This window comes from Cornus florida, unplaced genomic scaffold, assembly GCF_030987335.1.
Source record: "Cornus florida cultivar Cherokee Brave unplaced genomic scaffold, ASM3098733v1 CherokeeBrave_3.0.0_Hap2_Chr10, whole genome shotgun sequence".
Lineage (NCBI taxonomy): Eukaryota > Viridiplantae > Streptophyta > Magnoliopsida > Cornales > Cornaceae > Cornus > Cornus florida.
In genome coordinates, this window is record NW_026775580.1 from 25,200,293 (window position 1) to 25,227,015 (window position 26,723).

Consider the following 26,723-nt stretch of genomic DNA (forward strand, 5'->3'; position numbering starts at 1 on the left):
TACATGTTTTTGCAGTGAGGATCTATATCACTGCACATAGAACCTCACTTTGACATAGCTTGTAGTTACCTAGCTTCCGTTATCGATCGTCCATCTCTTCCAAGGAGGACTCATCTATCACACTCAGAACAGCGCCATTCTTACCGTTATACGTTGTAGCAGCAAATAAATATGCAAAAAGGTTGACAATCCCAATTCCAGCTAGTAACCAGTAAAAGTAATCTAGCCTACTTTTGTTAAGATCATTCCTTAGCCACCCCTCTTCGCCACCAGTAGAAATCTGTACCATCTTCACCAGCAGAGAGGCCAATGAATTGGATAGCGATATCTCCGTCAAGAAAATGGCATTGGTCACACTTTTCGTGCCCTCGGTCGCTTGATCATAGAAGAACTCCATAAGCCCAACATAGGTGAAACTTTCACCAGCACCTACTAGGGCGAACTGAGGGTATAACCAAGACACATTCATGGTTGATGGGTCATGGTGGTCGCGCCTTTTCTTCTCTACGATGGCAGCTACAACCATGGAGAGGATTGAAAATACCAGGCCCACGAATACACGCTGTAGCGAGGTAATGCCTCGGGGTTGGCCGGTGAGCCTGCGGAGGAGCGGAACCAAGAGTCTGTCGTAGATGGGGATGATGACGAAGACACTGAGGAGGCCGAAGATGGGGACGCTTCCTGGTGGGATGGTGTAGTGTGAGGTGACTTTGCGGTTCATGATCATGGCTTGGCCGAGGAAGAAGCCATGGAGCTGAGAGAAGGGAAGGAAGATGACTATGGTTGTTAGCCATATTGGGAAGATTCTGATGAAGGATTTGAACTCTTCAACTTGTGTCACTGTGCACAGCCTCCACCGGTTGTTCGTGTTGGCTGCTTCTTGTTCTGTTGTTATAGCAGCTGCTTTATCCAAGAATCTAGCCAAAAAAATATATATGTATATATATTTGAATTGTGAGTAATGGTTTTATATAATGGTTCTACACCAAGAGTGTTGTCAGACAACACAAGTATCACATGTGTGCACCATTGCATGTGATGTTTGTCAGCTATCAAATACAGTATTACACAAGTATACAGATATAGTCACAAATGTCAAGGCTGTTAATACCATTACACTATAAACGACTGTAAATTTTTATTAGTATTAGTTGTCTTGTGCATTATATGTATGCCAAAAATTATCAAAAAAAAAAGTATACAACACCCCATAGATATTTTACATGTTTCTTTTAAAAAATTATCTATTTCGTGTATATTAAGGTAAACTGAAAGTTTTTACGATCATGTATGGAACAATTATGACGTGCAAGTAACCCTATTGTACACGGACAAGTGCAAAAAATACCTCTAACGTATATTACGCATAGCAAATTTACCCAATATTTAAAAAAAGTGCAAAAATCACCCATATTCCTTTCACATTGTGTGAAAACACCTCTCAATTAAAAATCTGACATAAATTAGTATTGTAATACATGTTTTTCCTTTTTACTCTTCCGAAAATGCCTAATGGAGTATATATACTATTAATCTCATAGTAGAGGAGTGTTATGTGCACATGAAATGCAATATATATATATATATATATATATATTTGGAATTATTGAATTATGATTAATTCTTTACCAAATTAATGCACACGAAATGCAACAATCAATTATTTATTTATTCCGGGTAGAAATTGTCAAAAAATTTCTATGATATATATTTTTAAATTCAATTTCATTTGAAATTATTTTTTACTTCAACATAAAAAATCCTAGCATAAATACAAAAATCGTGCCAAAATAAATATATTGAGACTATAAATAAAAAAGAATTTATTTATTATTGCATTTCTGTGCAATAATTTTGGTAAAGAATCACAATTCAGTAATTCCAAAGGTAACAATTATAAAGAATTCAATAATTTCAAAAATAAATAAATAAATATTGCATTTCATGTGCACATAACACCCATCTATTATGAGATTAGTAGCATATTACCCCTTTGCGGTTGGTTGCACAAAGTTATTTTCAGTTATTTTACAAAATGATGTTATTTTTAATATATTTGTTTTATAAAATGTCAAGGTAAGGGTATTTTGGTCTAACTCTACTTTAAATATGTTGGTAGGAGCTATTTACACAAATTTGATACATTAGGGTGTTTTTTTACAATCGAGAGGTGCAATATGCACTGTAAGCATAATATATGAATGTTTTCTGCAATTGACAATAATTTATGTTTGTCCACAAAAATAAATAAATTAAAAGCTTCCTTTCTAGTTATTCAAGTGATAATTAAAAATTATATATATGTATATATAAGTTAGATGACTTTTGTTACATGTAGTGAATGTGATGACTAAGGTAAGTATTTGTGAGTGACTAAGTGCATTAAACATTTTCAAGTTATACAACATAAAAAATTTCGATGAAGAAGAGTGAGTAGTAGTATAAATATTTTCAAGTTAGGTTAGAATACTAACTTGTATTGTTGAGAGTGTGTAAGCTTCCGAGTACCTTTTATATCGGACTCTTTAGTGCTAACCTCGTAGAGCTTTACATGAGGTCCCATTTTGACCCCATTTTTATGGTTCCGAAATGAGGCAACAATGACCTGACAAAACCTGCCAAGAGCACTTCCCAGAGGCCTCCTATAACGGTAGAACCGATAGCCGAAGGCGAAGAGGAAGACCGAGAAGATGACCGCTGCAGCCGGAACTCCAAACCCCCAGACCCAACCTTTGTACTCTCTTACGTGCACGAGGAGGGTGATGGCAATGACTGCACCCATGTTGATGAAGAAAAAGAACCAGTTGAAGTATGAGTACTTCAGTTGGACTTCTTTTTTATCGGTCTCGTCGAATTGGTCCGCCCCGAAGATGGAGATGGAAGGCTTCATACCGCAGCCTCCTATTGTTGAAATAATTGTTGTCGCATACAGGAAGAATGCTTGAAAATTTGTGGCCTCTCTGCATACTTCTCCATTTTGTGGGTTGCATGGAGGTGGATGCAATGCATCTAACATGGGTATGAGTACCAACATGACGCTTCCCTAAGATATATAGTCAAATCATATCCAGAGAAAGAGAGAGATTAGTCATTGTCCCATACGAAAAATTTTACAATATCCCCAGATATCATACCAAAGTCCAGCCAACTCATATGGGGGGGGGGGGGGGGTGGGGGAGAGGAATAATGTACATAGTGGGAATTTTTCATAATTTCAGTGGAGGAATAATGTACATAGTGGGAATTTTTTCATAATTTCAGTGGAGGCAATTTCAAAAATTTTTAGATATAAATACAAAAAAAGTATAAATTTAGAGATATAAAATGTAAAAATAAAAAATTTCAAATTCAGGCTTACCCAAGTCTCCCACCAAATCGATGATTCAACGAGGGGGGGATTTCGAGTATTTTAAAACTTCTCGTCTTATATAGTACATAGTGGGAATTTTTCATAATTTCCGTGGAGGCAATTTCAAAAATTTTTAGATATAAATACAAAAAAAGTATAAATTTAGAGATATAAAATGTAAAAATAAAAAATTTCAGATTCAGGCTTGCCCAAGTCTCCCACCAAATCGATGATTCAACGAGGGGGGGATTTCGAGTATTTTAAAACTTCTCGAGTATTTTAAAACTTCTCGAGACGAGAAGTTTTAAAATACTCGAAATCCCCCCCTCGTTGAATCATCGATTTGGTGGGAGACTTGGGCAAGCCTGAATCTGAAATTTTTTATTTTTACATTTTATATCTCTAAATTTATACTTTTTTTGTATTTATATCTAAAAATTTTTGAAATTGCCTCCACTGAAATTATGAAAAATTCCCACATATATATGTAAGGGCGGGCATTTAACAATCTTATAGTATATAAGACGAGAAGTTTTAAAATACTCGAAATCCCCCCCTCGTTGAATCATCGATTTGGTGGGAGACTTGGGCAAGCCTGAATCTGAAATTTTTTATTTTTACATTTTATATCTCTAAATTTATACTTTTTTTGTATTTATATCTAAAAATTTTTGAAATTGCCTCCACTGAAATTATGAAAAATTCCCACATATATATATAAGGGCGGGCATTTAACAATCTTATAGTATACATATAACTCATATAACTACTAAAATGTCCTTTCTACAATTGAAATAAAAATAGTAAAAATTCAAATAATATAAAATGATTATTATGACATTTCTTAAACAAATTAAGAAGGGCATTTTCGGTATTAAAATAGTAAAAAATAGTCAACAAAATTCAATTATTGTAAAAATTCAATTAAAAATAATAATAATAAATACAGTCAAGGGCATTTTTGATATTTAAAATAATTAATTAGTCATGTGCAAGACACATGATTTGTTAACCCTATAGTGTACGACCCGACACGGAACAACAAATTCAATCTCAAAAAATGAAGTTGGAGAGAGGCGATAGAAAATTGGAACTGTTCACAGTCGAAAAACCCGATTTTACAATATTTTTAAAATTTTAAGAGAATTATATACCCAAAGTATAAAGAGTGGGGTCTTATTTGCCGTGTGTTTATATACTTATAGCTCTACATATAAATATAAAATTGGAGTGATGTTTTGGTGCTTCTTACCAACGCATGGATAATAGAGAAATACAAGATGATTTTGAAGCGGCCGAGAAAAGCATCAGCCAGGTATGCTCCGATGATTGTGAAGGCAAATGCAAAGAATCCATTGAATACAGATGCGTTAGAAACTGCATCAGGGAGTGAATAGTGCATCACCATTGTCCAGAAAGCTGTACTGTTCACCCCAACTGCGAAACCCGCCATCTTCTCCGCCATTTCACTCACTGGAACACACTAACATTCACCATTAACCATTACCATTCATATATATATATATATATACACACACATTTATAGTTAATTTGACAAGATTTTTAAACCTAAGAAGAAAATAAAAAGAGAGACCTATGATGAATGGCGCGGCCTTCCATCCTCCGGTGCTGTGCTTCTCTGCAACTCTCCCTTTATAATCAGTACAACCATTGTTGACAAGATTTGTAATTGATTCGTCTTCATTCTACAAAACCAACCCTTTATCAGTTGATACATATATCTTGAAAGATATATATATATATATATATGACATTTGGTGGCATATATATTTCAATTAGTTTTACCTTCTTGTTATTCATGATTCCATCCAATACTGGTGACTTGATCGAAATAAGATCCTCACACAGCTGATCTACCTGGAGGTCCCTGTATCTATTCATGAAAACAGATTAAATAGTTGATTACTAGTCAGTGCTGGAGAGAGAATAACTGGCTACTCCGGAGGTACCCAATAATATAAATTGTCACTATGGAAAAAGATCTCCGATTCCTAGCTTCTTCGACTAAATTAATTAATTAAATAAAAATCTTGAAAGAGATAGAATCTTTTATAATAAGGTAAAGTTTAATTGTAGTTATAAACCCCAATTAAAGTAGTGATATGATGGTTGGATAGTATTTTTAATAAGGCATGCACAGGTATCATGCAATTAAGTGTGTGCATCTTTTTCTTCCTTTCTTTATAAGCTCGGTATGATACACAAACAGCAAAAAAAAAAAATTGTGGATATAATCATCTAATATTTAGAGTTGTTGAAAAATAATAATAATAAAAATAATCTAAATGAAACAATATATCACACCTTAATTATTTGTTTTCAAATAAAGGAACAATCTTTTCCATTCATTATTCATTATATATATATATATATATATATATATATATATATATAAATATGTATATCGACCCCACAACACACACACACCATTCAAGTCACAAGTGTAATTCGAAAGCGAAATATCAAGAACTTACCTCCCAGATCCTTACCAACGCTCGCTGTGCCTGTGGAACATTCATTATTCATTATATAATGACCATTTTAAGTGGTCTATATATGAAAGAACATAATTGAATGTCATTTTGCAGGCATTTATCTTTCAATTGAATAACTTCTTCAATTAGTTAAACTGCTTAATTTTACTTCTTGTTCTTTTTTTTTTTTTTCTTTTCTTTTATTGGTGAATATTTAAATCCGATTGTGATTGTTAATATCCTGGGAATAAATTTTCCCACAAAACAAAATGAATTTACAATATTTCATCATTGGTGAAATTAATAAATGGGAACTGTAAAATAATAGAAATGGTACATACCTAGCAAGAGAGTCTTTGAGGAGCCCCCTCTTAATTAGTAAAGTTTTATGGTGTTTATTTCATCTTTCTGTATAATTACTATCAGACCTATATCTGCATACATTTATATGTGTGTTGGCCTTGAAGTTGAATCCATATATCGAATGTTTTTATTTAGCAATTACAGCTTATCAGAGCTTAATTAGGGAGTAAAAACTGTACAGTTTATACCACATAAGTTATAGTCACAACGAGCTATAAATTAGAAGGCCAGAGAACTGTATTTGCATGGAGTGACGTGTACTCAATTATAACAAGGACTTGCCTTCGGCAAATTTCATATCGGTGGAGTTGAGGTTTATTAATCTAACTTTTTCTAAAAATATTTTTAGACAATTTTAAATGTGAAAGGTCAACAATGTCCTTAATTATAACAAAGATAAATTACATCACATGTGACGACCCTGGTTTTCAAGCTAGTGCATCCTGTGATGAACCAAAAATTGACCCGATAGCGGATCCAAAAGCAGAAGTAAGAAATAAGACAGCGGTCTCCCAAGGCATAACACACCTCTAAGACACTTTGATGACCTTCCATGAAGTTGTGGAACTCAATGAGAACTAACGCGGAAGCAAAAGATCGAAAAAATAACAATTTAGCACCTAGGGCCAAAATAGTCATTTTACATTGAAATGACGTCCCTAGAATGTATATCATTCCCGAGATACATCCGTGACTTCCCATGAAGTCATGGAATTCAAAAGAAAGTAGCGGAAGCGGAAAGCAAGAAAAACCGGACAAAAATAGCCCCAAGGGCAAAATAGTCATTTCTGAAAATATGGATTCGGGTGCCACCGAGTACACCGCTGGAAAGAAAATGAAAAACTAATCAAGATGGACTCAAGAATCGCATGATTCGGAGTCCGGACAAAGGAGAAACGGCATGACAAAGAAAAACGAGCACTTAAGGCTAAAAGGGTAAACTGATAATTATTCAGGAAGATCCGGGTACAATCAAGCACACCGTTGGAAAGACAGCAAAAAATTAGTCAATTTCAAAAAAAAAGTTCACTCAATTGTACCCGGATTTGGAGTCCGGATGAAGGAGAATGAGCGAAAACAAGAATCGACGTCACGACGTCGAGACGAGCACCCCACGAGCATCTTGACATGCTAGGGGAAAAAAAAAAAAAAGGCTCAGCCAGAACTGAGAGCCAAAACGAGATCCGAAACGACTTTCTGGAAAAACACAAAGAAGAAACCCCCCCCTAAAATCGAGTTTTCTAACCGACAGTGTGAAAGAAAATGAAAAAAACTCACTGTAAAATACCTAAAATGCCCCTAGATCAGAAGAGGTCAAGAGGGCCAAAAAGAATTGCTACAGCAACTGTCGACATCTGAGAGCAGAAACGGGCTATCAAACGAATTTTTTTGAAAAAATACGAAGAAGAAACCCCTACCAAAATCAAATTTTCTACCTGATCATGTGTGAGAAAATGAAAAAAACCCACACTGTGAAATGGCCAAAATACCCCTCGATCATAAAAGGCTTAAAAACTCAAAAAGTGCAACTTTACACCAAGTATGCATTTGACCCTAAATGCATTTCTAGGTTGAAACGAATGTGCACGCAAGTGTAATAAATGATTTTAAGGGCACAGGAATACTCCGCGGCTCCCGAGAAGCCCCGACTCAAAATCCGACCCCCCGACGGCCAAATATGAGAAAAATGGACTTGAAATGGAATATTTGAAATCCAAAAATATGAAATGGAGTCAAATTACCGTTTGACCCTTGGTCACACTTCATACATATTTAATGAGACCCTATGAAAGAATAAAAGCGAAATTCCCACACCCGATGCAAAAGTAATGAAGTAATGACTTATGAATTTTCAATATTTTCATAACATTTCATGAAATCAAGAATTACATAAGATGCAATATAAATGTCATTGGCCTCTGGCCTTATCTCACACAAGTCAAATACATCGTAAAAGGTATACTTATGTACACATTACATATATGGAATCAAAGATACAAGTTTAGACATCTAAGGCTACAAAATGACATTTCATGTTAACATTTGCATGAAATGGAAACTTAAAAGTTACAAGTCATCCAAAGTATGATGAGCATCACGAACCAAGTCTTCGTACCTGAAAAATGCCCCGATAACTTTGGGGTGAGTAACATAAAGCTACTCATAGGAGATGAGCATGCATAGACCTAGCATTTTACAATATTATCACCTTTAGGTGAAACAATTCAAGAGGGCTCATGCCACCTGACGTTTATGTCAAAGTGAGACTCAGGGAGTGTCCTAAGCTACCTTAGAGCATTTCTAACATAAACTACAATATTTATACAACTAAACGATATAGAAGCATACTATACAACGCAACAAGACATAGATTCTCAAAGTTATCAACTTGAAATCTAGAATACAAAAACAACTAAAGTGGATCATGCCACGTAACGTCTATATTCCAATTGAATCTATATAATCATTCCTAAGGTACATTAGAATAATAAAACACAAATTACAATATCGATGCAATTTAACCAACATTGGAACTTTCAATACAACGCATAAAGCATGATTTCTCAAAGTAAACATCTTGAAACTTAAAATGGGAAATCAAATAAGGAACAACAAGTTACGATATCATCTAGTTATCAACTTGAAATGAAATGCGAAATCAAACAAAGTGGATACTCGGACATCACGCCGGATTAGACCAACACCATAGTTACTTTAGGGTTACTAGCCCACGGGTAACCTCACTATGTGCGCACTAGACTTGTAGAGGGACAATCCCCCGTACTAGAACCATGTCCTAATCGTAGTCATACAACGACATCCCCAAGTTTTCAAAATTAACAAGTTGTGCAACAACGTATATATTAACATATATATACAAGATAATCAACTATCTACCATGCACAACCAAATTTGGAAACACATACAATACATGCTCTAAGTCCACAACTACTATGGCATGACAAATGTCGAATCTTCAGTGTGCGATTGGTTACACGTTATAACAATGTTACTCAATATTGAAAACATAAACTCATGAATCTAAATATAACAACAATGTTATCTAATGCTCAAAATGTAACCAAGTGAATGTACAACAAGTCCAAGTCCATGATTTAAACATAGAAACAACTTCCAAAACACAATTAAATCCATGGAGTAATTAGATAGAATTTAATTAAATAAAAATAATTAAATTCTCTAGATTCCAAATCAATTACAAATAACCTCAAATCAATACATGTTAAAGGACATAGCACGGTCATCACCGATATCTATTCAAAAATTTAATTAAATCATGCTAATGTAAATTCTAAGGTTCTAAAGCAACTTCAAATGGTCCCAAATTAATATATGCAAGTTAACAAGTCCTAGTCATTACAAATATCAAGTTAAAACTTAACTCAGCCAATTGAACTATTAAATAGATTTTAATTAATTCTTTTAATTAAAATCTCTAGATTTTTAAACTCCTCCAAATGCTCTCAAATTTAAGTATGTTATAAAATATGCCAATACTTGATTTAATAGCATAATACAAGTGATTTTCTTGTACGCTACAATCATGATAATTAAACTTTCATACAAGAAAAATAATAAATGAAAGGTTTCAAAACCTAATCAAATATTCCCGATTTAATATATGTGAAAGTATATGGCATACACATCAATAATATCAAGTCGAAATTCCAATGAAGTGAATAGTGCACTTGGAAAAAAATTAATTAATCAAATTAATTAATTATCTCTAGATTTTAAAACATCTTCAAACACTCTCAAATTCACATATGTTAAAGAGTATGCTAGAGTCTAATATAATATGATATCACATATTGATTTCAAGCTAGATAAGGCTATATGAATTAAATTTTCATTTGATTTCAAGCTAGATAAGGCCAAATGAATTAAATTTTCATTCAAGAAAAATATTAAATAAAAACTTCAATACTTGTCCAAATGCTCTCAATTTAATATATGTCAATGAATATATCAAGGGGTAATTTAATGTCATGCCACATGTTTAAACCAAGTTATAACCAACCGGAAAAATCAAATCTCACACAAGAAAAAATAAATAATAAAATCTCTAGATTTAATACAAAGACATGTAAATGAGTCGTATAAGCATAAATAGTATGCAATACATCAAGAATATAAACTATAACACCCCCTACCTCGATTTGAGATGAAAATCTCAAATCCCCACCAAAAGAAAAGTGCTCTAAATCTGACGATACTCCTAAGTTATGTCGGAGACAACAAGGGTAGCAATTTTAACCTTTAAGGTACCATGAAAATCCAAACCTGAACTTGAAACCTGAACTAAAAAATGATTGGAAATGGTTTCTAATAAGGGAGAAAGATGCGTGTCATCAAGGCCTACGATAAACGCTAAGGCACTACGGCAAAATTTAAGAGGGAAGAAGGTTTAATTGAGAGAAGAAAGGTGGCAGCCCTCTTTGGGCTGCCATGGATGCTGCTAGATGTCCATGAAGAGAAGGGAAGATGACTTTTTAATTTTATAACCCCCTATTTATACTAAAACCCTAAAAGTACCCTGAAAGGGTCCTGCCTGTTCCGGAAAAGTGAAATTTGAGCAAACGCGCTCAAATGAAAAAACTCTGTGAACGAAAAAGAATCGAAATGAGAAAATATGAATAACGAAAGAAATGGCTTCAAAAACTGAGTCCTGAGCAGAGAGACATGCTTCGAACAAGTTCAGCGGCAATTGGGGTCAGAAATCCCTAAAACTGGGGAAAACATCCGGGAGGAAATTCTAAGAGTACACAACTCGACGAAATGTGAAAATGAATCCCGTACGAGGATCCAGGCTCAAAACGGGATATTTTGTAATAACTTTTGTTAATTGCACAATGGCCCCTCCAAAAAGTGTTAATTGCACTAATGACCCAGAATAAAAATATCTTCCAAAAATATTTTCTTAAAAACCCCTGAAATAAAATATCTTCAAAAGATATTTATGAAAAACACCCCAAGAAAAGAAAAAGTTTCTGAAGAACTGTGCATCCATACCCCTATGGACACCGGGAGCAACTAGAGTATTTTCCTACAAAGGTAAAAATACGTATTTTGTGGAAATCACTTAGGATAAAGGTACGTGAAATCAAAAACCAACTCCGAGCATAAAAAGTGAGGTTGTGCCAAAAAGTGACAAACGGGAAAAAGACAAAATAGGGAAAAGGACAAAAAATGAATAATTTCCAAAAAGTGAAAATGCGGAAATGACTGGATCCTTAAAGGAAGCTGTCAATCCGAGCGAAAGAGTCTCAAAAATCATTTCCAAGCACTCAAGACGACACCCAGTGATGAGAAATAGAACTCGAAAAAGAAAATTAAACGGAAAAAATTTATCCGTAAAATTTAAGAAAAAGAAAGGAGAGAAAATGACCGGGTCATTACATCACATTTCCTTGAGGTTTCGGCAAATCTCTCGGTAGAGCGACCGGGTTTACTATTGCTCTGACCTTTCCTAGAAACATTTTTTGACACATAAAAGGTCAGCAATGCCCTTATATAATAATAATACATTATTATTTATACATGTTTGTAAGCCCACGCACCTGTCTACAATTATCTCTTTTTCCAAACCCAGAAGGAATCTGTCAACAGTGAAAAACACCCAATTTTGACGTGACGACTACTCTTACAAGGCGTCAACATTATCAGCCTTAATGTCTTTGCTCATGGATTCGTGTCTGTGGGTGTGGGTGGGAACAATGATTGGCAATTGGAGCTGGAGCCACAATCGGATTCGAAGTCGGAGAGGGAGTAATTCTAGGAATTTTGACAATATATTTGGTAATACATCCCCTAATTACTTGCTCTTCTTGTAGCCATATCATGCGAAGAATTCGTTCTATTACGAGTGATCTTTTATAATTGAAAAAATAGATACATCAATTTTTGGCGCCGTTGCCGGGGACTGTGTAACGGATTTTATTGAGTTTAAGATTAATTCTACTTTTATTTGTAGTTCAGGACTCTCTATTTTCTCATCTTATTTCTTTTTCTTTTTAAGTGCAGGAATTTAGGAGCAAGGGCGAAGAAGCTGAAAGAAAAGAAGCTACAGTTTTAGGACCTTCTGTGGGTCTTTGTTAATTTATTTATTTGCTTGAAAATTTTCTTTTAATTGTTACCATTGAACTTAGTGCATGTTGGGTCACCGTTCCTTGTCATACCCTTTACTTGAATATGACCCAGAAATTGAGAAAACTCTTAGGCAAATTAGAAAACCTAAAAAGAATTCTAACTTGTTAGGAGAATCCTCTAATCCAAACATGGCTAACAATAATGGTGATAATCCATTGGGAGTTGATGTACCACCTGTAGCTACTCCTACACCTTTGAGGCATCATTACATTCCAATTTCCTATACTTCTCCCTCATGCTTTCAATTCTCGGACGCTAATGTATCCTATTTTGAGATCAAACTAGCCATGATCCAAATGCTTCATTCTTTCCATGGGTTTGCTACTGAAGATCCATATAAGCACTTAGATGAGTTCCTAGAATTGTGTTTAACTACCAAATTGTCCACTTTATCTAATGATATTTTTAGGATGAAACTCTTCCAATTCTCTCTCAAGGATAAAGCTAGAACATGGTTGCATTCCCTTCCAAATAATTCCATTGGAACTTGGGACAAAATGCAACAAGAATTCTTAAAGAAATACTACACTGTGGGTAAAATCACTCAAACGAGAAGAGAAATCATGGCGTTCTCCTAAATCCCGAGTGAACAACTCTATGATGCTTGGGAGAGATACAATGATATATATCTTCTGAGAAAGTGTCCATACCATGATATTTCTAAATAACATTTGTGCAAATCTTTTATGATGGTTTAGCTGAGCCACACAGGAACATTGTAGATGCTTCTAGTAATGGTACGTTTCTTCATAAGAGTGCAGATAATGTTTGTAAACAATTTGAGGCCCTAAGTGAAAATTTTGTACAACATGTTTCTTCTTCTAGGTCTAGGTCCACTCCTGGTATCCATAAGGTCGAAAGTTTGTATAAGGTCAAGAAAACTCAAGAGCTTGCAACTCAAATAGAAACGTTGAACCGAAAGTTTGACCAAGTCTTATTAGCAGGCTATGTTCCTATCTCTGCTCAACACCCTTCTTTACCAAAAGAGGTGTGTTATGTTTGCTCCAATCCATCTCATCTTACTAAAAGTTGTCCACTCATGGTACAATCTTATAAAATAACCCAAGAACAAGCCAATGCCACATTATCCAGACCAGGTTATAATCCATATTCTAATACTTATAATCCTAGTTGGAGAGATCATCCCAATCTATCATGGCGGAATCAAAGCCAAGGCAATACTGTTCCATAATCTCAAGGACAATACCAAAATCAATCTAATCCTTAGCCTCCAAATAATTCTTTCAATAAATCTTTTGTCTACCGTCCACCTCAATTTAGGAATCAAGCTAATCAAGCTCCTCTTCCTCCCCCTCCAAGAAATTCTACTTTCGAAGACCAAGTATTAATCGCTCTTACTGATCTTAAAGCGAATACCCAACTACTCCACTCTCACTCTCAAGCTATAGCTAAGCTGGAAGCTCAAGTTAGGCAAATAACGAGTATATTGTCTCGTAGAGAAGATAAAAAGTTGCCTAAAGTAATACCCCTAATTTTAAAAGGATAGTCCTGATATTTTAATTAAGTGTTTAATGGCATTTTTAATGATTTAATGGTTTATTTGCTTGTTTATTTGAATTAATTGTGAATTATGCTATTTAAATAAATTATTTAATTTAATTATTTGTTTAAATGAATTGTTTAATTTAATTGGTTATTTAATTGTAGTTTGCTTTTTCTTTAATTGAATTAATTGTATGATTATTATTTTCATTCATTTAAGTAATTGTTTAATTATGTAACTGCATTAGTTGGATTACATTAGGGTTTTGTTTTTATTTATGAAATCATGGGATTTAGTTTAGTCGACTTAGGTTGAGTGGGGAATTATAATTAGGTTTTCATTGAGGCCTATATAAATATAACAGTTTAATAGTCTGCAAGGGTTTTTAGAACTCTACTTACGAACAGTGAAGGCTGAGAGAAAGAGCAGAGTGGTTTGAGAGAGAACAGAGAGAGAAAAGTTAGGGTTTTGGTTAGGGTCAAGGGCTGAATCAAGGAAGAATCGTTGACGCATGCTCGTGGGTTAAACTAGGAGCAGCAGAGGTCGATAAAAGCAACTAAGGTCAATGGAGTTGCTAGAGACGATGATTTAAGATTTCTAAACTGAAATCAGAGACAAGTCTCTATTCTAACTCTTTCCCTTAAACCCGTGTTCTATGCATGCCTAGGTAGACTCTAGGGGTTTAATTAATGCTAAAACATATCTGTGATGCATGTTTAAACTGTAATTTGCTTCGTTGAATTAAACCGTTTTGAAAATTATTTAAGCGTTTAATTGTATCTTTCTATATATGCTTTTAAGCCTTGTGTAATTGATGTTGTTAATGCATAATGATGTCTTATAAATAATCTGGGACATTAATTGAACACTATAACAAGTGTTAAAAGAATTTCAGAGCCCTGGGTATCGCCGGAGGTGAGGAAGACGAAGCAGAAAACGCAGAACGGCTCAAGGAGTGAGAGAGCAGGATCCTAAAAGAAGGGAGCCATCTCCCTCATCACTGGAGCCAGCTCCAAGGAGTGTTGAGCCGCTCCTAGCTCCATAGAGCCTACTCCCAAAGTTAGGGAGTCGGCTCCCATGCTAATGGAGCAGGCTCTCAATTTGTGAGAGCCTACTCTCACCCAGAATTGCGTATTGATGGTTTTTAGGCTGCATTTGGACTGTGCAAGGTATTTATAGTCTTTGCTTAGATTTGCCAAAGGTTTCAGAGAGGTTTCAGAAAGAGAAAGTTAGAGAGAGAAAGAGATCGTTTTTTTGTTATTTTCTTCTTCTTCTTTCAAATCTCTATAATTCTCTTTGATTTGTTTCCAAAACGAATTACAAACAAATCACACATCTATTTCCCAATTCATTTGTTTTCATAAATTTCTCAGATCTATTTCTCTATTCATTTGTTTCCATAAATTTTTACTTCCCTTTCTTCGTATATCAGGTTATTTTATTCCAAATTAACATAGCAATATTGGAACAGAACAACATCAGGACTGGCATGATTTTTTGTTTAATTATTTGTATCCTGCATAACTTCCCAAACAATTTGATTTAAGTCAATATAAGTTGTACACAACATCCCAACATAATCCTAATAGGTTATTTGCACATAACATCCCAACAGTTTGTAATTTAAGTCAGTATAAGTTGTACGTAACATCCCAACATAATCCTACTTAACATCCCAAGTAATACGTATTTTGTATTCCAAGCAGTACTAACTATATTTCATGCTTATGTTATACGCAAAATCCCAATAAAATTCTACTATAAAGAATGCGAACCAGTGATGTTTGTACTCTTTAATCAGATAAGAAAAAACAGACCAAAAATCAAGATTTACATGAATAAAACTTAGATCTATGAATGATACTCTGGAGTTTCTGCATAATACTCTAATGAAATTACATGGATTTTTGGAGTGTGTTTGGGTTTTGAAATGAAGCTTTGAAGTTCAAAAGTTACTATGAGTCCTTGGAGAGTCCATTAATGGAAGTTGATGAAGCTTTTAGAGAGAGAAAGGAAGAAGACGACATTTTGGAAGAAGACGAGCGTATTTTGGATACAATATTTAAATGTGTTTATATATATGGAATACAACATTTAAAGCTTTTATATATAAAATACATAGGTGGTGAAAATTTAGTTACCTAAGATTTTTAATTGATGTGGCCAATTCTCCTCCACTTATTCCAAAATGGTGAAATGGCACACTGTTTGACCGGAGGTGATTTTCACCCCAATTGCATATGTTTTGGACGGTTCGATTTTGACATCCATCACTTCTATGGTAATATTGTTCTAACCCTTACTTTAGTTTTGTTCTCATTGCACATTAAGGACAATGTTCGGTTCACGTTTGGGGGTAAGGAAATATAATTTTAATTTGGTTGATTAATTCTACACTTTGTTACCAACAGGCCTGTGGCCTAGCGGTATAAGGCTCCTACTTCCCAAAGGGAGGTTAAGGGTTCGAACCTCAGTGAAGGCAATGTGTGTGAGTTCCAACTAGGGAAAAAAAAAAAAATTCCGCACTTTTTAAAAAATTTGCTATTTTTCTGAGCTTAAATGGTATAGTTGAGAGTATGTGTTGTTAGTAATGATTTTATGGCTATGAAGCTAGTATAGTATCCTATGATAGTTGTTAATGGATTTTTACATCATGTATATGTAATTAATGCTATTTTGGGGATAAATTGAAATTTTTTAACATCCTGTCTACATATAGTGGTCCACATTATTGGTCTTTCTACATTCTTACAACTTCTGACTTTTAGAGTACTTCAGTTTTGAAGGCTGGACAACTTGCGTCGAGATCGACTGATAAACTGATTCTGGATTGTAAAACTACCAGCCTGAGCTGTCCTATTTATCATTGATGCTGAAAGTTGAGATTTAGTTTCGTGCAAATCACTATGACATACACTCATTCTCCCCATTGCTTTAACCAACAATCTCACCTACGTTTGCACCATTGATACTTCTGATCGTATTGCTAGTTCTTCCACAAGGCCTAATGTAAAACTATCCGCTTGAGTTGGCTAATGCTTTTCTTTTAGATCATCGTCAGTGGCAACAGCCTTAGAATTTCTCTACCGAGGCATTATAGATTCTTCACAGCCCTGGTGGTGGTCTCACTGGGCGTGCCAATTTATGTTCACGCTTAATTTTGGCTCATATGGCTGATTGAATTTACGGGTGTGCCAGAGTATCTATAACTCAAAATTATGAACACCAACTATCCCTTTTAGATTGGTGGCTGACTTCAGGCAATTGTGTGGTAGAGATGATGGGAAGAACTTCCAGCTATGTTTATATGGAATTAAATGTCAGAAAAGGGAATGGACATTTAATGAGGTAAAACAAATTCCATACTGAAAGGAAATTTATTTCATTAGAGATTGTTTTGCATGGAAAGACAAGTAGTCATCGGAGACTAACATAACAATATAAAAACATTAATCACTAGGATTAGGTTTGAACATAACTGAAGATAGATTGACGTTGAGTCATTAATTTGTTACCCAAACATTGCTTCGTACTTTGGCTAGCAATGCAAGAAAATTATACTAACCCAACTTTAAAGTTTCTAACTCGAACTAAATGTTTGTGTTGTGCTATGTTGATGCTAAATCGATCTCAGGATCAGTTATTTTAAAGTGTCCATAATCTACCAATATTATCTGCAATTTCAACCAAAGCTTCTGATGTGGTTTCCATGTTTTCTAGTTGGCCTGAGTTCCTCATCTGGGCTTCAACCAAATATTGGAAATCAAAATCAAGTAGAATTAATTCTGTTTTTTTCTCATTCATTCGATTAATTTTGTTCCCCTTACCTCTGATCTCTAGGTTGAAAGCTAGACTTAGTGAGCCTTTGGTCTTGTGTTACTTAGCCAATGCAATACTGAAAGACTTGAATAGAATACAACTCTTCTATTTATAGAATTTTGAATCACCTTATTTTCCTTATTATTTGCGGCAAAATCTCCCCTTTATATAATTACTTTCTTTCACTTTTTTTTTTTTTTTTTAGTTAGTATTCACACACATCTCTTTTGAGGGTGGAATCTCTGAACTTATGTCTCTTTTGAGGGTGAAATCTCTAAACTTCCTTTGAAAAGTAAGAGGCTGATACCGTTAGGCCACGGTTAATTTTCTTTCACCTTTTAGTTGCTAAATGAGCTCCCTTTTTGACTTGATCAAAACTTTCCTTCCATAAGTGGAACAAATCCTTTGTATATCTGCAGCCACATCTCCAAGATAATAGCAACCCACGTATAATCAATTTACTAAATCAATTTACTATTTTCTGCTGACAAAGTAGCTAATATTATAGCGCAGGCCAATGATCTCTGATCTCTCTTTAATTTGTCTACGTCATCATCTGAGATGGCTTCCATGTTTTGACGCCAACTAGGGCTGCAAGTTGGATAGGCTAGCCCAGCCCAACCCAACCCCAACCTAGGAATTTTGAAATTTGGACACACAATTCACAAATCGGGTTCATGTTCGGGTTGGGTTTAATCAAAACTCAGACAATTCGGGTTGGGCTTGGGCTCAACCCGAACCCAACCCAAAACCCAAAATTATTATTATTATTTTATTATTTTTTATTTTTATTTTTATTTTTTTTCTCCCCTCTCTCTTCTTTCTCTTTTCTCTCTCTTCCCCGAAATTTTTTTTCTCTCTCCTCTCTCTTCTTTCTCTTTTTCTTTCTCTTTCTCTCTCTCTGCCAGAATTTTTTTTTTTTTTTCTCTTCTTTCTCTTTCTCTCTCTCTTCTTTTCTTTCTTCTTTCTCTTTTCTCTAGCCGTCCCTCAGCCGATCCACCGCCGCCGCTGTCACTTCCAAAAATAAAAACAAAACCCATATATACAAGTTAGCAGTTGCAGAGAGAGAGAGGGGAGCAAGCTTGAGAGTTGAGAGAAAGGGGGGCAAGCTTGAGAGTTGAGAGATAGCGGCTGAAGCTTGCGAACGGCGAACCCGAACTGGAACAGCCGGCGATGGAAACTGAAACATATGGGTTTTGATTTTTTGAACAATCTGAAATGATCTGAAATATATGAGTTTTGAACTTTTGATTCTTGCAGACAGATCTGAAATATATGGGTTTTGAACTTCTGATTCTTGTAGATTTTGTAGTTTGAAGTTGAGAGGGAGAGAGAGAGAGAGTTGAGAATGAGACTGGACAATTGGGGAGGCTGAAATGATTTGCCCTAAATTTTTTTTGTTTTTTAATAATATATAGATATATCTATATATATAGATATATATCTATATAATATATATATTTTCGAAAAAAATATATATATAAATAAAATTTTAAAACTCAACCCGTCAAATCGACCCGACCGGCCCGAAAATATTTGGGCTGGGTTTTGACTATAACCCATGTTAGGTACAATTCGGGTTGACCCAACCCAACCCGATTCGGGTTAAGGTTGGGTTGGGACTGGGCTAGATTGGGCCAGCCCAACTTGCAGCCCTAACGCCAACAGTCGCTTGTGACATTTATGACACAAGTTATATGTGACACTAATCTTACAATAGATATTGATAGTTTCCTCTAATATATCATTTTAAAATTCAAAATAAATCTTTAAGATAAAAAGAAGAAAAAAAATGTCTAACAACCATTACAAACATATACATAGTTCTGTGTCTTAAGAAAATGTGGAACAAATCAAACATTTTATAAGACAAGAAAATCACAAAGAATGAATCAACAAGGCAATTTCCAACATTCTTTTGTCATGCATGAATATAAAAATATAATGAATAGACCGACAATTGTTTACCATCATAATGGAATGATAATCACATAACATGACTCTGTTATTTTTTTATTAAACCTCCCTACTATTCTCTCTCTCTTTTCTCTTTTCTTTTTTCTTTTTTTTTTTTAATTTATTTTTTTAATTTTTTAATCTACTATTCATTTAGAAGTTCTTCTTAATACTAGAATGTAAAATTATGTGAAAAAAAAAAAAAAAAAAAACAAGAAAAGTGTATATTTTACTAGTGATGATAATGTTAAATTTAATTTAATATACATATTTTTTTGTTTTTTTTTTTTTTTTTTCTATATTGGAGATTTATTTTGATGTTGATATACTATTAAGGTTAGTTGTTGTGTTCTAAAATATTATGCTAATAGGTGATTAATTGCAAACATATAGTTAGGCTTGTAAAAGAAATAAAGAAATAAATAAAAAGTGACCTTTTTTATTTGTCCTTTTTCTTTTAAGATTTTTATTTTATTTTATAATACTTCATAAAGTAATGGGCATTTTCATCTTTTTACCCTTCTGTTAATTGCAATCTAACAATAGGTCTTATTTGCACATTACCTATTTGCACATTTTTTAAACTACATGGGTGGTTTTCTGAAAGGAAGAGATGTTATTTGCACACAAAATTACATAATACGATATGAATATATCAAATATTTATAAATTCAAAAAAACACAAATGAAATGAATCAACAATGTTATTAATATGAGCAACATGAAAATGGCCTTTAAAATAAAATTTTAATGAATAGACAATTATTTACTATAGTAACAGAATCATAGTCGCATGCCATGATGATGAGTAATATATTATGATTCATTTTAATTAAACTATCCTACTCTTTTTAATTTATAAGTTGTTTTTATATAAGGTTGAAAATTTGGGCTATTGAAACAGGCTGTAGAATCCATGGGCCGACAAGGCCCATATGCTTGTTAGGGTGGTCTGTTGAAGCATCGAATATAGAATAATAACAATGATTATGAAAAATATAAGCGTAATGATTTCTTGCAAGAAATTTTCTCTAAGACCAAACATATCGAACGATGAAATAAAAATATAACAATCACATTGAATAGTCATCATACTTGGTGTGAATAATATTTTGCTTCAATAAATCATTTCTCTATTTATATATTTGCGTATGCTAATTCTAACAGCACAAATGAGGAAGTACAGATATTTCTAGGAGAGTAACGTATTAGTATCAGACACGTGTCAGATATCGATATGTTACGGATACTTGTGAATACGTGTCCACTACTTTTTAAACGTATCCATATTTTTAAAATATATATTTTTAATTTCTAACACGTATCTGATACTTCTTAGATACTTGTTAAGTATTTTGATTGTATATTCGACACTTTTAAGAAACTTCATAACACATTTTTAACAATTTTGAACATTAAAATACTATTTTTTCAACAATAATAACATAATATAACGGTTAAGAAATGTTCAATTTTTATTAAATGATGAATAAGGATACTTGTTTTGCATGTTGTGAAAGAAACTTAATTATCGTTACACCTGTATTGTGTCGTATTCATATTCTATATTTGTACTTGTGCTTCCTAACACGCAAGTTGTAGACAAAAAGGAAAATTAGTTGGTCTATAATGTAAACAATACTTAAAAGTTGTGTGGTCTGTTCTTCTTGTTTGATAGACTTATGGATACATGGTGAAGTTGTTGATATGAGAGCAGAACACAGGTTTTTTTCATTTGTCGGACATATTAATTTTATTTTATTTTTAAATAGTAATTAATTGAACATATCCAGTTGTGTGTGGAATTGATTATCTAGCTTATTATAGTAGGGGCAAGTTGCGAACTTGTTTTAATTTATTCATTTAGTTTAATGAAGTTTTTCTTTGAGCTGTATATATATGATAATATATCTGGCGAACACATGATTTGAATCTAGAATTGTTCTCATTGAAATTCTTGTTGCTAATTGTTTCCAATAAAGAGTACATCCACCATTTTATATTTCATCAAGTTTCAATTCCGGCCATGAACATGTAATATAAATTTTTAAACTAGTTGCTGATAAATTAGTCTAAAACGCATATTTTAAAAATATATATATATATAGAAAGAAATAAGCTACAAATGTAAATCATAAAATTGACCAAACACCCATCAAAGTCGATAACATTGGCATCTTAACATTCTTATATCATTCATTGGTAGCAAACAGACAAGTGAAGTAAAGTTATTGTGGTTATTTAATTGAAATTTTTACAACTGATGTATTAATCATTAGGTTGATAATTACCAATAATATTATTTTAAGATTCAAAATATATAAATATTATTCAAAAACGTGTTTGTAGGTACTTTCTTAAAAGATATTTATAAAAGTGATTATAATAATAAAAATATAAAAATTGAAATTTTTTGGTAATTTTTTTTTAAAATACAATAAATCTAAATGTAGAGTATTTTCTCAAAAGGCATTTTCCTCATATAGTTTGATTTTCTCAACCACTAAACTTGTGACATTTCTGATAGGTAGGATAAAGTTTTGGACGCAATTCATTAGTCGTAATAAATATGTTAGCCGTTAAAATCGTGAATTACTGTAATTGTCACCTGTGACAACAATCTTTTAATATATGCGGATAGTTTCCTTCAATATATCATTTGAAAACCTTTAAGGCAATAAATAAATAAATAAATAAAAATAAAAAGTCGAGCAACCATCACAAACAAATACATAGTTAGAAAATGATTTGAACAAACCAAACATTTTATAAGACAAGAAAATCATAAAAGAATGAATAAACAAAGCAAATTCCAAATTTCCAACATTCTTTTGGCTTGCATGCGAAACATGGAGATGGCCTCCTAAATAAAAATATAATGAATAGATAGACAATTGTTTACCATCATAGTGGAATGATAATCACATAACATGAATGTTAATAAAAAACCATTTCTTCTTCTTCTTCTTCTTCTTCTTCTTCTTTTTTTATTTATTTATTTATTTTTTTTTGTCAACCATCCATTTAGAAGTTCTTCTGGTATACTGAATGTAAATTTGGGCTTGCATCCTAGCCTTGGCCCGCATGCTTGTTGGGTTGGCCTATAAAACAAGTGATATTATAGCTTTGTTTGTTTTAGCGTAAAATATTTTTTGAAAAATAATTTTTGGATTTGATTTTCATAAAATATTTAATGAAAAAAAATTAAAATTTAACAAAAGTAACTTATTCATCAATTTTCGGCAAAATATTTTACACTCTCCACTTGATGGACTCGACCTCAACCTCGACATCTTTGTCAAACACCAAAAAATAATAAATAAAAACATTTTTCATAAAAAAATATATTTATTTTTTTAAAAAAATATTTTACATTGAAACAAACTGAACCTAAGCATATATTTGAATATGTTGTTAGTCCTAAGTACTTGATTTATGGACAAAAAGGAAAATTAGTTGGGCTAGTTTGCATTCAAAGCTTGTATGGTCGTTATTTATTTATTTTCCTTATTCTTTCTATTATTATTTAAAAATAAATAAAACTGTTGTCATCATTTATGCAATTTCCATATATTTCGAATTGACAACAGGGTACAGCCACACAACAATATATGAATCAAACTAATTGCCTGAACGTGATCTACAAAGTGCAAGTTGTGCACACATTGCGACCTCTTTGTCTACTTTAATTAAACATTTTTTATTTTTTATTTTTGCATCTCCATCCTCTATATTCATGTCTCTGCATAACTGTCCCAGTTTGCTCAATCCATTACTTTAACCACATAATTTGAAGTGTCAATCCTTCTATCCCCAGATTTGCTAGCCAAATACCACTCTTCCTCTCGCAAAAGTATATGAACATCCCAAATTTAGAAAGAAATAAATAAATAACCAAAATAAGAAATAGTTTTAGTATGTTTTTAGATAGATGAGGTTTTTTTTTTTTTTTTTTTTTTTTATTTATTTTTTTTATTTTTAAATTACTCGCAATCACACGAGTCTGTTGAAGCACAGACATGCAAGAACGAGATTGAACCAAAGGAATGCTTTGCTAAAAAACCTAATGTCAATATAAATTAATTTAAAATTGTTCGCGCGATTTTACGTCGGTCGATGGACTCTTTGCGGGCGTGCCAGAGTATTTGTACAAAACACTCAAAATTGTAAATTCGAACACCAGCCTATCCTTTTTTTCGAACTCTCAGGCGAATGTGTGGGAGAGAGACTAGTAAGAACTCCCAGTAAGGTTCTTTTATGCCTTGTTTGTAACAAGGACTTTTTATCTAATGTGTTAAAAGAAGTAAAAAATGCGATGAAAAGTAAAGTAATTTAAATGAACAGGCTGAATTTAAATTGACTTTGAAATAAAGATGGCTGAAATGAAATGGACTGAAAAGAATAGGCCGAATTAAAATGACATGAATCTGATCAAAGATTTGTCATTGAATCCGTTGCATAAAACAAAGATTAATTTGTAAATAGCATAATTAAGCATTGCAAAAGAAGAATAAGTTACTCGAACTTAGTTTCTTCGAATGAAATTTGCCATTTGGACAAATGAATTGAAGATAAAGATGACGTTGAGTCATTTGATGAATTTTTGATTCATGCTGATTTGTGGGTGGTGTTGGACAAATTGGAATAGTCTATAATACTTCTATTTATAGAAGTTCTAAATCAGCCAATTTCTAATTATTTCTTGCTAAAATATCTCTGCGCCCTTGATTCTTTCTCTTCGTAATTTGAACTGAGTCAATTCCCATTGTTATTATGCTTCTCTTTTTGTTTTGCTCCAGTAGAGAATCTCTGCTAAATCAACCTTTCTTGATTTAATCACATGTAAGTTGCCGAGGTATCGCCAAAACGTTGCTAGAAAGTTGCTGGAAAGTTGCTGATTTTTAGCAACTTCTTTCTTTAAGGTTGGCTGAAATACTTCCCTTAAACGGCTTAATAACCACTTATAGCCTTGACCCATATACTCACGTGGCTGCCTCCTCCTTTTAGAATTCCTATTTCATAGGGATTTAATTTTCTTCTTCAACTAATTCCTACCTCATAGAGATTTAGTTATTTGTTGTAACTAAATCTCTAAGTCTTTCCTTTTCAAATAACATATTTGAATTAATTCAAATATTAATTACCAAGATTTCAGCAACAACCTTATTGGGTGAGGTCACTGAATTCTTAAATTTTCTCCTTTTGTCTCTCTATTGGCTGACTTCCCTTAGAATCCTATTGCACACTTGTCAGCTCCTCACTGGTCCACGTCACTGCTGAAGTGGCTGCCAAGTTTTGGTGCCAACAAAAACCAATCTAGTTAACAAGGTCTGTTGATTGAAAAAGGAATTTAAACTAAACAACTAACAAAGAAAAATACATAACTAAGGTATCGGAGTCCATCATCATTAAATTTATAATCTTCTAATTATTCATTTACTAATTCTCAAATTTAGAGTACCAAACTAGAAACCAATCTAATGTTTTCTTAAGATTTAGCAATAAGGGACTTGTGAAATATTCAAAGATAGATTCTTCTTCGCTTAAAGAAGTAAATTTGTAAGCATCTTATGTATCCGATTCATGAAAGGCATAATAACATCAAAGAAGTAATTCTAAGTGTCATATGTATCCAACTCAATGAAAAACATTAAATCAAATAAACTTACTATCAAAAGTTACAAAATTAAGCATTGATCAATTGACTATAGAATTACTCTAACTACCGCGAAAACATGATATTAATAGTGAAAATTCAATTGGACCTCACTAAGCTTTTTGTCAGTGCAAGAATGATTTGGAATTTTTATGGTCTTAGAGATGGTTTCTAGAAGAAGTCAGAGTTGTTGAATGTGAAAAGATGGAGAACACTAAGAACCAAAGTTCAATGATCAGATGAGCAAAAAGGGTAAAACACAATACAGTGGTGCACTTAAACATGTTATTGGAGAGCTGACTTAATGAAAACTATGAAGACTCCAAAGAGTCCACTGGTAAGGTCTTAGTTGCCACAAGACAAAATTTGGCAAACACTTCATCAAAATTATTATCTTTTAATTGACTAAAACTTTACTAGTCTCTTGATTTGGTGGTGAAAGTTGAAACAACTAATTAAATTGTAATATGATGTTTCCATTAGCAGAACATCAACCATGGAAAGATGAGCTGATCTACTCTGCAACTGTAACACCCCTTTAGTTGTTCTTTTTCTCCCTCTTTTGTTTGATAGATGTATTAGAACTGTACATTGTATTTAATTGCATTGATGAACAATTTAAAAGGTCCTATTTATAGGCGAGGGTTTTGAGTTGGTGAGTGCTACACACAAGTAATCTATGTAAGACAACTTGGTAGGTGAGTGGTATAAAAGGTGGTAAATCAACCAGTTGCTCCCATATATTAGTCATTCCTAGAATTAGGGGGGTAGCCGATGGCCAATCGGCAACAAGGTTGGCCCGATTGCAATCAGCCATATGGTTGGCTAGAATAGCAGCCGCAGCCAACCATTCAGAATTTCCAACAGCCACCTATAATGTATCACCCATTTATTAAACAACCATAGCCATAGATTACACTAGAAAACCCTCCCAGAGAAGAACCTCCAAACCCGAGGGCAGCGATGTTGGATTGGGACATCTAAGTCTATTAATTGCTCTTATACCACTACCTCCAAAACATAGTGGGGCAGCCGATAACCAATACTAAAATCGGCAAGCCTTGCAGATATCAACAAAAGAGTTTAGCAAAATATCAGCCGCAAGTAGCTAATGAACTCAATTAGCCGCGAAGTTGGTAAGAGTAGCAGTCACTATCAACAAAAAATAAGCAATATATTGAAATCGGCCGGCATTATCGATATGGCAGGAAATTTACGAAAAATCAGCTGCCAGGAGAATGTTAGCCACAATCTCCAGTACTTAGGGGCAGCCGTTGGCCGATCAGCATCAACCATTAGCCGTAAATCAGCTACTAGTGGTGGATCAAGCACAATCAATTGACCAGCCAAGCTAGTCGATTTTGGTGGACAGAGCCATAGGTGGAAATAAGTCATATACCGTATCGACTG

At 33.5% G+C, this 26,723-nt stretch overlaps 1 protein-coding gene across 1 annotated transcript; it reads right to left on the minus strand.

Moving 5' to 3' along the window:
• Positions 1-79: 79 nt before the first annotated feature.
• On the minus strand, positions 80-26,708 carry LOC132277442 (protein NRT1/ PTR FAMILY 8.5-like). Its single transcript, XM_059779299.1, has 6 exons — positions 26,575-26,708; positions 5,156-5,243; positions 4,944-5,055; positions 4,602-4,822; positions 2,509-3,043; positions 80-885 (listed from the first exon to the last, which is right to left on the minus strand). Exons 1-6 carry the CDS (start codon positions 26,706-26,708, stop codon positions 80-82), a joined length of 1,896 nt encoding a protein of 631 aa, XP_059635282.1.
• Positions 26,709-26,723: the final 15 nt, after the last annotated feature.